The following is an 11,683-nucleotide window of genomic DNA, read 5'->3' on the forward strand; positions in this document are numbered from 1 at the left end:
AAACGTACGAAACACCACGCGCTCGACGACCAGGGCTAAACACCGGCGCGCGATCGTCACCGCTCATTTCGTCTACCAGTAGTGCTACGTTCCGTGTGCGGTGTATATACGCAAGGCCGTATCTAGACATTTTTTTCGGGAGGGATCCTAAACATGTATATTGTAATTTTATTGAATTTAGATTTTAATTTTTAATATTTGGTTAAAAATAAGACAGAAAAAGATTTAATCTTCTTTTATTAAAATTAATATCATATTTTCATATGATATAATGATATAAAATTAAAATCAGTCAATGATTAATTGGAGCTTAAATCATTTTTTACTGAAAATATTTATATTGGTATTAAAAGGAAATCAGTATTTTAAACATTCGTAATATATCGAAGAAATTTTGGAAAGGGGGGTCCAGACACTCTGGACCCTCCAAATACGGCCTTGTATACATGTGCACATTACACATTTGTAATGTACGTTTATGTGCACGTGGTATTAAAAAAAAAAAAACATGCTCATCGGCGAGTTAAATTGGGTTAATGTTTATTCCGCGAATGCAAGTGTGCAGTTGAGGTACCATTGAACGCAGCTGGGCAAAAGTAATATAAATAATAATAATAGTAGTAGTAGTAGTAGTTATGGTTATGATAATGTCATCGTTGTTATACGTATATGTAAATCGAACGTCGGTGCGCGCGTGTGTCGTGGCCGGATTGTGTGGAAGCTCAGGGTAGAGGAGTGGATATGTCAATACGCGAATAGGAAATTATAATGAGGCGAAAAAAAAAATACAGTTTGTAAATTCCTATAAATTAAACTAGACACCGGTGGCGTTAAGCATGAATAAATGCGACACATTGGTGGTTGTTATTAGCTCGGTCGCGCGCACCTTTGTGTTCAATGCTAATGCATCTCTATAATCAAATATTTTATTATTTATTGTAGCCAATAACACATTAGGATAAGTGTTTTTTTCTTTTTTTCGTTTTTATAAATTTTTTTACCGAAAAATTAACAAACGTCACACGAGCATTTAAAAACTAGAATTCATACGATTTACTTGATTTTTCATATTTGGTTTTTGATATTCCTCTATAATATATAAAATTCCTCTGTTCACTGTTTGAGAGTACGATATATTATAAATAGGGATGGGTCAAACTGAAATTTTCACAAACTCGAACATAATTTTTTTCTTGAACTGTTCGAACTCGAACTTGAACTTGTTAGTATTTCGAACTATTTTCGAACTTTCGATCTTTCGAACTTTGAAAAATTAAAACATTTAAAAGTTAAAACTTAAAAATTTGAGTTTTAACTAACTAGGTACGACGAACTAAAAAGTTTAATATTATAATAGAAATAAAATTATTAAGTAATGTTATTATTTATTACTTATTTCTAATTACTATATAACTTGTTGGTTATTAATTTATATTTTTTTATTAAACTAACTTTATCTATTATGTTCGAATTCGAACTTGCATTTTTCTCGAACTTCAAACTGTTCGAATTTCTTAAAGTTCGAGGTATTCGAGGGTTCGAAGTGTGGGAGAGCCCATCCCTAATTATGAACCATAATTTACTAATTTCGTCTAATTTTTAAGTTTTATTTTTAAATCAGTAAACTTAGTAATGTAAGTAACCATTTTTTTTTTTTTTTTAGTAATAATAACATAAATGGGATTTTATTTTTACAACAATAATTAAAAAACCTTCCTTTTAACAGTAACTTTCCTTAAAATGAAACTTTTACTGTAAATAATATTAAATATTTTTAGCCGATTTTTTTAAAATTATTATTTTCTATATAACTCAATAAAGGTCTAAAAATCATTTTTACTTCGAGATAATTTTAATACTTATAATTTTAAAATATACTGTGAAATGTACGTAAATATAATTTTATCGAGATATGTTAACTCATTAATTGTTAATCTTAAAAGATTACGGCATAATTTGGTTTAAATTCAATAAAAAAATATAGCAAATCTCATATTCAATACTTACTTTCTAATTGATCTATTGCTATTAATCATCGTTCTAAAAAAAAAAAATAATATATTTTATAAGTAAATTGCAATAAAAACATAAAAACAGCATTATATACTCATTATCATTATACACCGTCAATAAATTAACCTTTGGACTGCATATTAAACGGTCGAATGTAAGTTCCCATACGTGACATAGCAGCGTCCATGAACTTGACCCACCTATATCATATGGTCAACTCCAAACCAATACAAAAAGTTAGCAAATAGTTTGTAAATATTAGCAAATTTATCGCAGGAGTTACCAAATCGTTTTTTTGGAAGCCATACACTTTTTTAGGTGGGCCAAGTTCAGGAAACCCACCCACTTTGCCCGATCATCTACAAACAAACGTCAATACTTAGCAAACAGTTAGAAAATAATAGTAAATCTATTTTAGGAGTTAGCAAATCAAAACGATATTTTTAGCCAATTTTCAACTAAAAAATGTTAGTCCGCCTACTTTGCCAAATCGGCTCCAAATAAATGTTAGTAGCTAACAGACAGGTTAGACAGGACAAAATCATTGTAAAATCAATACTTTTATTTTCAAGAAGATTACTAAATCTGTTCCTTATCAATCATTAGTTTAACCCTTAGACTCTTAGGATAATAGAATAAGTAAGAATAGATCGTCAACGATTCTATGAACAATCTCTTGATCTGCATGCACATGTATCAAATTGAATTTTTGAAATTTTTGACATTTGATTTGCCTTATGCGTAAAGAAGCTTGAGCTAAATAAATTTTCAGTTAGTTTTCAATGTATTCTTAAAAGTTTTCAAATGCTGGTACGCTTTGAAAAAAATCCGTAACAATAAAATATATTACTATAAAATAATATAGACAGTTAAGCATATGATGTGTAAAAATTGTGAACACACCACTAATAAGTATACATGGAGTTTCAACAATAACTATTAAGTTAAATAATTTTTTTAAAAACAATTATTTTTGACATACGAGTGCTTTACGAGTTTCGCATAAAACGGAAAGCGGAATTCACTGCAAATTGAAATTTTTTTCTGATTATCCTAAAAGATTACTTTCCAATTAGGACATTCGTTTTATATAACAGAAATAAATTATACTTTTAATTTGCAATTTAAAATTGTTATTATTTTTATAGCATATTTTTTAACATTTTAAGTGTATTTATTCTTATTTTCTCATAGTTTTATCAGATAATTTGATACGATATATTTTGATTTCTTCCTAAAAGAAAAAAAATTCATACTTTTATATTTCTATTTCTAAAATGTATTAAGTGGCTTAAAATCTAGAAAATTAATTGGCGCACGTCCCTTATTCTGGAACGTGGTGATTATTCACGCAAAATAAAATACATTTAAATTCAGTGATTAATTGCTTAGTGTGTAAGTGACTTTATGGTTATACCGATTGTACTAGATAAATACGATGCCGGCTGTAATAAAGACATCATTTTAAGGAGGTTTAAGTTTTAATCAATCCCCCTTGAAATATCTGGAAACCATTCTTCCAGTCAAAGAATTATCTTGTCATACAATTTACTTGTTCAAATTATGTAGCAGATTGTGAATGTAATAAAAATAACAAAAAATTTACATATATGTGTTTAATAATAATATAAATACAAAATTTATCTAAGAAGAACTCTTAATTACTATTATTATTGTTTTGTTATCAATATTACGAATTAAATATAATAAAACTGATAAAATTGTATATAACATTAGGTAACCGAACAATATCTTGTAATTTATAAATTGTATTATTTATTATTCTCCTGTGTGTAATTTTGATTTATCGTAGTGAGGTTATTGAAGAATTTAAATACCTTTAAACCTTTTTCGAACAAAAAATATCATTTTGAAAAAAAACGGCGTTCAGATCGGTCCAGAATTTTTGAGTCGATTAATCTCAGATATACCAACATAAATTTTTATATGTATAGAAAGAACAGACAATACAAAATTAACCAATTTAAAAACAATATGTAACTATTTATTTTTTAGATTATTAATTTCATTACAAAAAAAAAAGAAACGTTTAATAACTGAATTATTTTGATAATTCGATTAATTTTTTAAAAAAAAAATCATGGTTTTCTGTGATGTACTTATAATACTATTCATAAAATATAATTTTTTTATATCATTAATATTATAATCATTGATGTCCGATTAATCAATTAAACTATGAATTGTAGTTTTTTATTTATCCTCATTTAAGAATTTATAAAACAAAAGTACAAAGAAGTAGAAGGAATTTCATCAGCCATTAATTGATCATTAAGCATTTAATAATTCTCATATAATCGATAACTCTTTATAATTATTTTTGAAGAGAAAAAATAATCAATTCCTCACAATACGTTAGTAATTTAATAAATAAAATCCTTTGCCTAGCCTTTACGGTTATCGTCATTTCCACACAAGCGGTATTATCATTAAAATTGATTAAAAATAAGAATTTCAGTAAAAACTGATTTGACATTAATCATTTTTTAGTTACACCGAATGATTCCCTTTATTATTTATTTATTATTCTTTTATTTTTTATTAGTCATTGGTTTTTAAAAATTTAGCAAAACTTTCAATCAAGTCATAACATATTTATTTTCTAGACAAATGATCATGAACACAAGGCTATTATATAAAAAGGAAATTTTACGCTGATACGATTTTTTTTCCTATAGAGCTAGTAATAATAATAAAATGTAGGTACTTACGGCATATTATAATATATTGTCAGTGACTTATAGAGAAATAATTTTTGGAGTGGGCTATAGTAGATAGAAACTAGCAAGTGATCCAATCCAGCATCTAGAATCCATTGCCCATTATATATTTAACAGTTTCTACAAAGAAGTTTTGTAAAAATCATCTAATGAAAATGCTACATGTGGCATTAATTATTTTGTGGTACATGTTTAAAATAATAGGTAACTAGTATAGTTGTTTAAATTTTAACTTAAATTTTGTTGGGATTTTGGGAAAAGTATAATATTGATACATTATATAATAAATAATAAGTAATAAGAATTAAGCATAGAGCATATAGATGACAGATAAATTATATAATGTATATGCTATTAATTATTATGGGTATAGAACCATAATAATAAAATACCTAATAATGATTAGGAATGTATGTATAAAAATGCATATTTACCTAAGTTACCTAAACATCATAAACTAAACAAGTTATGTTACAATTAGTATTCAACACCTAATATTATATGTACGTTTCTTATAATAAGAAGATTTTTTCTATTTAGTAAGTATTGAAAAAATTAATTTTAGGCATGTATTATAACTTCATAACTTCATATAAAACAAAATAAAACAAATAGGTAAAATCATTTTTTTATTTTTGTTTATAAAACTTTTTACAATATCATTAATTTGCAACGGTATATTTATATGAATTGTTATTAAGGCTAATTCAGTTAATCGGACATTTCCACATTGATTTCTTACACATGTTTTTAGTCTTCCAAGTGTTGAAAAACTTATTTTTATACTTGCAGTAGTAATTGGTATTGTACATAAAATTTTTCGCAGAATATAAATATTAGGAAACTAATCAAATTGACATACTTTCAAGGCCGTTAAATCATTTTTTGGAATTTTTTTAATAATTGACACAACTATTTTCCATTTTTCAACCCATACTATCCACTCTCCTAAATCATAGCTTCACTATTTTCTAATTCAGCAAGGTAGAAGAGTACAGCATTAACAATATTTTCATATTTTGATTTAATTGCATTTATTGGTATATTTTGTAAGCTCACAAGAGTCTTTTTGTGTTTTGAAAATCTGTTGATTAATGATGAATTTAATTCATCAAGATATGGAATGAATAAACTAATTCTATAATATATATCTGGAGAGTTAGTTGAATAATTATGGCGATGCCTTTGGATGCCAACAATCCTAGGTATTGATGGTTCAACATTAAGTTTAGAACTAATAGCTTGAGCACTTAAATACAAGTGTTTAAATTTAATTTCAAAATTTGATCTAATATCATTTATGACTGATTGTACAAGTTCTATGTGCCCAATAGCAGAACTTAAACTAATATCAGGTTTTTGTAGGCCAACTGATATTTGATGAATTACAGCCAACGTTTTGTTAACAGTTACTAATGTTATTAAAAACTCAAAATCACAAAGTTTTTATGAAATGATTGAGCAGCTGTTCTATCATCGTTATTATCTGACATTATCTGTTCCATATTTTTAATAATTGGTAAAATATCATTTTTGAAATTAACAATTGCTTCATGCCGTTCTATCCATCCAGTGTCACAGTAATTCATTTAACGTGAAGGTGTCAATCCTTGTTTAGATAATTTTGTTTTTAAGATATTAGATCTTCTCACCGATGCTCTCATAAATGTACGTATTTCTCTTATCACCCCAATACAGTTTCTAACCGGTTGTAATTTTGATGCATCATTTAAAACTAAATTCAATGAAAAACACAATAAGTATACATTTCCGTAGGATATTCTTCCAATATTATTGCTAGAACTCCATTAAAAGCTCCACTCATTGCAGTAACCTTATCAGACCTTTGTCCATGCATATAATTTAAATCAAGACCAAGAGATTAAAGTTCTTTTTTTACTGTAGTAGCTAACCATTTGCCTGTAACATCATGCACTGGCAACAATTTTAAAAAATCTTCTCTTATTTCATTTATATCTTCATCAAAATAGTGAACAATTAATGAAAATTGTTCAATTCCTTGGACATCAGATGTTTTATCAACCAGCACAGAGAAAAATTTGGTTTTTTCACTTATTCAACAATAATATTTTGAATAAAAATCCTTATTAGTTCAATTATTTCATTTTGTATTAATGGACTTGAATAAATTTGTTTTCCACCAGCATTTAAGATGTGAGAATTAAGAGTATCGTCCCCATTTTTAGCCCTAAAGCACTACAAGGCTCTGAAGTTCCCATCATTATTATTTGGATCATTCAGACTTAGGCGGCCATAATTTTTATGTCCTCTTAATGGAATATCTTGTCGCTCACAAAATATAATTGTTTCAATTATTGCAGAAATTTTTTTGGTGTTTTCAATCAATTCTTTTTTATTTATTTATCAACTTGAAATTGTACACTATTTATTTTTCCATCAACCATTTTTAAAAAATTATTTGATTTCAAAACTGTTAATTAGTGATATTGAAGACAGGAATGACGATAAAAAATGTTTTGGCTGATTTCCAGCACTTTGATGTGATCCTTTACCGGAAAAACTTCCAGGATCGAAAACTATATAATTTTTACAAAATGCTCCATTTTGTACTTTAGAATAAGCCAACTGTACGTGCGAGTGTGGAAAGTAATATGCCGCTTACCTCGGCACCTAAAGTTGCAGAGTGGACTGTAATTTTTAATGAATCCCGGGAATTGGAAATTACCGATACATTAATTACCCCAGACGAGGGAGGGATTGCCTACGCTTGTCTGGAATTAAGTATCGTATAATGACAAGGAAGTGGAAAACATTTATAGATAATAAAAAAAATAATAATCAAATAATAATAATAGTATTTTGATACGTTATATAATGAACTACAATTATGTGTGAGGTAAAAGTTGTGTGCAAATAATATAAATAAATAAGTGTAAAAATGTATATTATAATTGGTGTAAATGATATATAATAAAGCAAAAAAAATGTGTGTGGTAACTATGAGTAAGTGATGTAGTGTGTCTGTTGACAACACGTAAATATGTGCCTGTTGGTCACAAAATAAATCAGTACTACTGACTAATAATTATTAATAATTATAATAACAAAGATAATAATTGTTACTATAAAACTCACAGTTCATACAAAATGAGGTGTATACCTGGCCAGCTGCAACCAAAACCAATATAATATAATAAAACACTCACACGAACGATAATTACAATAATACACAACACAATTTATTTGGTGTACATTCAGATTTACTACGGAATATATATTAATAATTAAAAACTAATACAATTGATGCACTTATGCGTGTGCGAGAAATAATATAACATGAAAAAAACCATGAAAAAATTTTCTGATTTTAGATTGAGCTAGGTCACATCTCCTCACCATAACGGCCGAACAATAACAAAAATCCGTAGGCACGTAAAATATTGATAAACTAATTATAATAATACACGATTAATGATATGAATTTGGAAGGATGACATAAGATAGACGCTTATCGTGGTCGTAGCACGTCGACGTTACATAATAGACGTCCGGCCAGTAAACAATAATTAAATGACCTAAATTATTATTTGTTAGGCCGCTACACTAACCATTTAAAGTAATTCAACCAGGATTTTTGAAAGTGCCTATTTACATAAGATAATACTTGTACATTCAAGTTGGTGAATGAATCTGGTATCCATATATTTTTTAAAAGCTTTTTTTTTAACATTATCGCTGAAAGTTTTATTAGATGTTCTGTTAATATATAAACCAATATCATAATCATTGTTGCTTGAAGTTGTTTGGGCGGAATTATAATTAACTGTCTAATCCTAAAATTAAATTTAAATTATAATAATTATTTATTCAATTTCCTTAATCAAGACTTACATTAAAATCTGTCTCAAAATTTTCAAAACTGTCATAAACTTTGTGTTCATTGTTGGCTATAGAATGTACTTGAATGGAACTTGTCTCATGTTTGTGTGCCTTTTAATTAATATATAAATTGAGTTAAAAAAAAAATCAAAAGAAACAAGTATATTTACCTAAATGATACATATTACATAATATTAAATGGTGCAATATTGATAAACATAACATTTATAATTTTGTTCTCTTATTAGTTCTTAAATAATAAAATCAAATTTTAAAACGTATAAAAGGAAGTTATTGAAATTCATAAAAACATTAAAAACATACAATTTTAATGTATTATTCTATATATTTTATAGAAATGAAAATTTACTAAATATCTAGTATATTATCTATAATATATTAAGAGTAATACTGGGAGAAGTTAAGAGTATCTACTATTGTATAAGTATTGGAAGTATATACAATTTTTAGAAAATAATTTTTAAAAAAAATGTTAAACTAATTTAATTAATTACATTTAATATATAATATTAATTATATTAATTATATTAAATATATTATTAAGCTATAATAAAAAATAATAATACAGATGGAAATTATGGATGTCTTGATTTATTAAAATAAATTTTGTTTATATTTTAGAGGTTTAATGTTTGTAATTTTGTTTAAAAACATAGGAAAGTAAATGTAATTTATTATTTTTGATATTTCAATGTATATTTATTAATATGAGTAAGCAATTAGTTTTAAATTTTAATAAATATATGTATGGTTTGACAATAAATAATGATATTAATTTACGATATATTTCTAAATTAAAAAAAATGTATCAAGGCATCAATTTATTATGGTACCTAGCTATTTTAAATTGATAAAATATTAATATTAAATTATAATTACTAATTAATACTTACTTTTTCGGCATCAAAAACATATTTTTTTAATTTATCTTTAAAATTCATTATTCAAAATTCAACGAGCTAAATAGTATATGGTAAGTTGCACTTTTTACAGTATCTATTTAACTTAAAATATTGTATGAAAATAATTAAAATGTTTGCTTGCACGGCGGCGAATGATTTCAGCGTCTGTCGTCGTTGTGGTTTTTGGGTAGAACAATGCTATCAACGACAACGTAAATATAAATATTGAATAAAGTGTAGACCAATAATTATTAACTAACCTATAAATAGCATTTATAATGACTGATAAACAATTATTATTATTTCCAGTCTGGGCGTCTAGTAGTATAATAGCATAATATTATTATATTATTCCTACAAATATACTTATAAATAATAAACGATCAAAATAGATACTGTCAAATAATCCAAGTATTTGTATTTGTTATTTTTCCACAGATAATGAAATAATATTTTAACTTAATAATTATTATAATATTATATAAATAATTATAAATAAATAAATATAATAAATCATATATATATTATTAATATTATTATAATTATTATAATTATTAACTTATATTTGTGACTTTTTGAATAGTAAAAATAAAATTAATACCTGTAATTTATAAAACGGTTATTTTTAGGCATTGCTTCATCGGCTGACGGTCTTATTCCACCGCGGTAGACCTTCCAATCCGTTTTTAAACGAGTGACGTCTATCGGACCATTATGTTGGGGCAATAAAATTAATTTTAATACAATATTTATTATAATATACATATATATATATATATATATATAGGTTAGGAATCTGATCGATTATAAAATACATCGATGTATATCATGCACAAATGGAACATATTATATTATAAAGTAAAGTGTAAAGTGTTTTGGCTTCATATTGCGTTGTTAAATTTTGATTATCATCACTATAAATGTTTAATAGTGCAGTGAATATTTCGTTGTATCCCAACCGTAGAGCTTTAACTGCATTAGCGTCAGCTGACCAACGAGTGTTGGATGTTGATTTCAATGTTAATGGATTTTTATTACATTTCAATTGCTCATTTAATACATTCCATCTGCAAGGAGATGATGAAAAAAAAATATAAAGTGATTGTCCCACACCAAAATAATTTACAGCTTCTACACAAGACTCAACTGCTGAAATACCAACCAAGTTTAGGGAATGAGCAGCACAGGGAATATATTTTTCTTTAGGATAGAGTTGTTTAATTCGTGCTTGCAGCCCTGAATATTTTCCCGACATATTTGATGCGTTGTCATATGATAGCCCAATACAATTGTTGATGTTAGTTTTCAGTTTTTTCAAATAAGAAAAAATATGGGTTGTTAACGATTCTGCAATATGGCTATATATATTTTGAAATTTAATAAACCGTTCTAATACTTTACCTTCTTCATAAACATATCTTAAAATATATGAAAGTTGGTCAACATATCAGTTCTATATCAGGTGTAGAGTCAACTATAAGGCCAAAATATTTTACTTTTTTAATTTCTGTCACAATATGGTTTAAAACTTTAGATGCCATTTGATCAATTATTTGTCGTACAGTAAGTGAAGATATGTAATTTATATTTCCTGGGCCTTTATTTCTAAACTGAGAAAGATGATTTTCAAGGAAAGGATCAAATTTACTTATCAGTTCTAAAATACCAAGAAAATTGCCATTACGATCAGAATTCAGTTTCTCATCATCACCGAAAAATGGCAATCCTCGAATTGAAATAAATTTGATACCTTCAATAACTCTTTTTAAAACATTTCTCCAATATTCGACTTCTTTATTGTGTTGTAATACTATTTCCTGATCAATTCTTTTCAGGGTGGATGCACGAATTGATAAAGTACATAGAGCATTTTTACGTTCCATAGAGTTTTCGTGTTTAGCAAGACGTTTAGAAGTATGCACCCAATCATCAAAACCAGATTGGCAGAGCTGTCTTTTAAAAAGTTTACAAACATAACAAAACAATTTTGCACATTCTTCTAGATATACTAGCCATTGTCTATTCATTTTTTGTTGGTTTTTTTGGTTTTTGGTTGTATAATAAAAGTGAGAAGCATTAAGTGATCACCAATTTCAATATAAAACTTTTTTGAATTCTCAATTCTATCCATATTTTAGTTCGGAG

At 26.5% G+C, this 11,683-nt stretch overlaps 2 protein-coding genes across 2 annotated transcripts; both read right to left on the reverse strand.

The window, feature by feature from the left end:
* Window positions 1-6,636: 6,636 nt before the first annotated feature.
* LOC112692612 lies at window positions 6,637-8,677 on the reverse strand. Its single transcript, XM_025567341.1, has 3 exons — window positions 8,628-8,677; window positions 8,345-8,569; window positions 6,637-6,826 (listed from the first exon to the last, which is right to left on the reverse strand). Exons 1-3 carry the CDS (start codon window positions 8,675-8,677, stop codon window positions 6,637-6,639), a joined length of 465 nt encoding a protein of 154 aa, XP_025423126.1.
* Window positions 8,678-10,977: 2,300 nt separating this feature from the next.
* LOC112692613 (zinc finger MYM-type protein 1-like) lies at window positions 10,978-11,565 on the reverse strand. The gene has a single exon (XM_025567342.1). The coding sequence runs from the start codon at window positions 11,563-11,565 to the stop codon at window positions 10,978-10,980; it is 588 nt and encodes a 195-aa protein (XP_025423127.1).
* Between the last annotated feature and the right edge of the window lie 118 nt (window positions 11,566-11,683).

This window comes from Sipha flava, unplaced genomic scaffold (assembly GCF_003268045.1).
Source record: "Sipha flava isolate LNK unplaced genomic scaffold, YSA_version1 75_pilon_pilon, whole genome shotgun sequence".
NCBI classification, from domain to species: Eukaryota; Metazoa; Arthropoda; class Insecta; order Hemiptera; family Aphididae; genus Sipha; species Sipha flava.

Excerpts from the sequence above, each read along its gene's own strand:
- LOC112692612 (XM_025567341.1), bottom strand. The coding sequence starts at position 8,677 with ATGAACACAAAGTTTATGACAGTTTTGAAAATTTTGAGACAGATTTTA. Across the intron at positions 8,570-8,627 it reads ATTTTGAGACAGATTTTAAT|GATTAGACAGTTAATTATAA; the intron begins GTAAGTCTTGAT and ends ATTTAATTTTAG. Across the intron at positions 6,827-8,344 it reads TGGTTGAATTACTTTAAATG|TGAAAAAACCAAATTTTTCT; the intron begins GTTAGTGTAGCG and ends TTGTTGAATAAG.
- LOC112692613 (XM_025567342.1), bottom strand. The coding sequence starts at position 11,565 with ATGAATAGACAATGGCTAGTATATCTAGAAGAATGTGCAAAATTGTTT.